Source organism: Buceros rhinoceros, unplaced genomic scaffold (assembly GCF_000710305.1).
Source record: "Buceros rhinoceros silvestris isolate BGI_N320 unplaced genomic scaffold, ASM71030v1 scaffold44296, whole genome shotgun sequence".
NCBI lineage: Eukaryota > Metazoa > Chordata > Aves > Bucerotiformes > Bucerotidae > Buceros > Buceros rhinoceros.
In genome coordinates this window covers 93-2,784 of record NW_010420089.1, presented here as the reverse complement: position 1 = coordinate 2,784, position 2,692 = coordinate 93, and the positions used below count along the sequence as shown (strand labels likewise).

The window sequence follows — 2,692 nt, the reverse complement described above, 5'->3', positions numbered from 1 at the left end:
CTGAACCTTTCTCCGGCAAGCGAAAGGATGGCTCTTGGGTGCAGCACTCCTTTTGTACATAGGCTCTGAAGATGTTTGTTAAGTAGTGGTCAGGCAAAAGCCTTTAGTCTTTTTTGAACCATCTTTAACGTTCCCCACCAAAATGGCTACGTACACGTGGGTTTATCTAGGAAAGAGCTCCAGTGAAATTACTGAGGTATCCCCGAGTGCATGTCAGCGCCTTCAGTGTTGTAACATAGGAACAGCCTAGGGAGAGATGCCGATTGCTTTATTCCTGAATTTCCTAAGTTTCCAAGTGGTATTTCTAGAAGCAGCATGGCCTTCAGTGTTGGGCTTTTCCGGCCTTAGCCAGAGGGAACTTGGATATTGGGAAAGGTTGCAGGAAAACCATCTGTAAACAAAATGGAGCAGCTGTGTGGATAGTGCTTTGGTCTGTGAAGTGTGAAATGGATTTGTTGCTGCTTGGGTTGTGAGGCTCAGTTACTGCTGCTTATCACCGAGATCTCGTAGATCGGGCAAGTGAAGTTCATAAACTCTCGGAATAATGGCAAATGGGGTACGCACACGTTTCCTGCACGGGCTGTAGTAAGGAGGGTACAAACAAGATTTGCCTGAGCTGCTCCCAGGAAGGAAGCGTGACGTGCCTGGTGAGCTAAGGGCAGACTAGCTCCTGAGCGATCTTCCCCGTCAGGGTTTGGCAAGCAGCACTCTGGAAACCGAGATGCCACTACCATTGCGGCATGGGACGGGGGTTCTGCAAAGGAGAGTTTTGTCTCTCAAATGTGGTTCGGATCCCTGCAGGGGATGGCCAGTAAAGCCCGACAGGGGCTGATTATCAAAGGCCTTCATGCCTATTACTGGTTTGACTGCAGGCATTAAGTGATATGACTCTTGGGCAAGAAGAAAATGCTGTAACCTGATGGCAACTAAGATCTTTTTTCAAGGACGGGAGATGCCCAATTCCCAGTGACTGGTCACCTCTACAAAATCTTGGGGCTCGTTATGCTTGTCTCACCTTCGCCACATGGGTTCTTGATGAGATTCTTCTTTTTCTTACTCAGGAAGTAGAAGTTTTGCCAGTTCTCTGCATTCTCCTGTGACTCTGCTCCAGTGAGACCTTCCTGCTGCCACTTCAGGATCCAAAGCGCAGCTCCATCGACCAGGTTCTTCCACTGGCAGCAGACCAGGCGGCACGCCAGCACCAAATCCACCGCAGGTATGGAAGCCAGGATTCTGATCAGGACTGCTTCAGGGAGAGACTCCATCCTTGGGCCAGACTGGAGGGAGCTTCCTGAGAAAGAAGGGGGAAAGGAGTGGTGACACAGTGGTCCTTCAGACATGGGGTCCTCCACCCTCGGTGATGTCACACACTGATGTGTTAGAAAAAAGGGAAGGGTGTTATCTGAAAGCAGGATTTTGGAGCGTGGATTGCTTCCTAACCTCAAGGCCTCCTACCCCTATTATGATAAAACAGATAAAACTGAAGCAGGTGAGCAGATGAATACTTTATCTTCTAAGTTAAGCCCTTAGTGAAATCCATCCACAAAATGCAAGTGCTTGACCGCTGCAATTGCAGGCAGTCTGTCGGTTTCCCCGACTGCAGTCAGTCTTTCCAGAAATCTCTGCTGCTGCAAAAAATCAGCTTCTTAGTAATGACTTTTGCAGGGGGAGGCAGCTGGGTGTTTGTTCAGCCTTTAAGATCATCACTGATAACAAATGCTGCAGGGCAGTACCTAAATTATCAGTGGTGAGCATCTTGCCAACCACAGTGCAGTGGTTCGTCCTGTATCTGAAAGGCTTTTCCTCAAGGGGCTGGCACTTAACCTCCTTACTCAGGAGCCGGTATAGAGTGTAGGCCTGAGCATAACCAAAAGTAACTCGGCTGATATTCTCCAATATCCCTTTTTCTGTGGCCGTATAACCTGAGCAGTTAAGTCAGAAGTGTGTGCTTTACCTTCCCGTGCTAACTCTGCACGCTGGCTCCCACCAGCTCGTGGCTGCCCTGAGCTCTAGGGCCAGTGCTGCAGGAATAAGGGAAGACGAGCTTGCAGATTCAGAGCCCCCGTCATCCTGCAGGCTGCACTGACACGGCTTTTCCCTCAGCTCCGTCCTGATGCTGGGAAGCTGCCGAGACTGCAGCAAACTGCAGAGATGCAGCCCAACTCCTCGGGAGCCTCTAAGCCTAGAAGAGCCCTAGGAACAAAGTAAGCGAAATAGCCTGACACGCTGTGCTGAAATACAGCAGTGCCAAATCTGGCAAGGGAGGGAAGAAAGAGGGAGTCACTACTACAACAGCATCTAAATCAAGCTGTTCCAGATGCAGAGCTGTCATGTGTCCTCGATCTGCACTGCAGACAGCAGGAGGAAACTGTCATTGAAAATTCCTTGGCTTTTACGGGGCGCAGCATTGGGCATTTCCAATTCCCGCCCCCCCTTCCCACACTCAATCACAGTCCTGAAGGGCAAAATGCGATTTTTGAAAAACAGAAAAGGGCGATCGTGGTGGTTTCACCTGCTGCAGGAATTTCCCAGGCGCTCCCTGCTCTCTGCCCGGTGATGGAGCGTTACCGCTCTCCTGGCTTAGCGACCCTCTCCCAGGCACCGCGGGAAGGGGGACGGTCCCCGGCTGTGGCTTTCCGTTTCCAGTCCGGCTCGCAGTGTCTCAAGCTCTGCCACGGGCGGAGCTCCCGGG

General features: G+C 51.0%; 1 protein-coding gene across 1 annotated transcript in view; it reads right to left on the bottom strand.

The window, feature by feature from the left end:
- The window catches only part of FBXO2 (F-box protein 2), a 2,840-nt gene extending 1,551 nt beyond the window's left edge, over nucleotides 1-1,289 (bottom strand). Inside the window, exon 1 of the mRNA XM_010139168.1 lies at nucleotides 1,016-1,289. Within this exon, the coding sequence (XP_010137470.1) occupies nucleotides 1,016-1,265 (250 nt within the window). The 5' untranslated portion in view covers nucleotides 1,266-1,289. The remainder of the gene's footprint in view (nucleotides 1-1,015) is intronic.
- Between the last annotated feature and the right edge of the window lie 1,403 nt (nucleotides 1,290-2,692).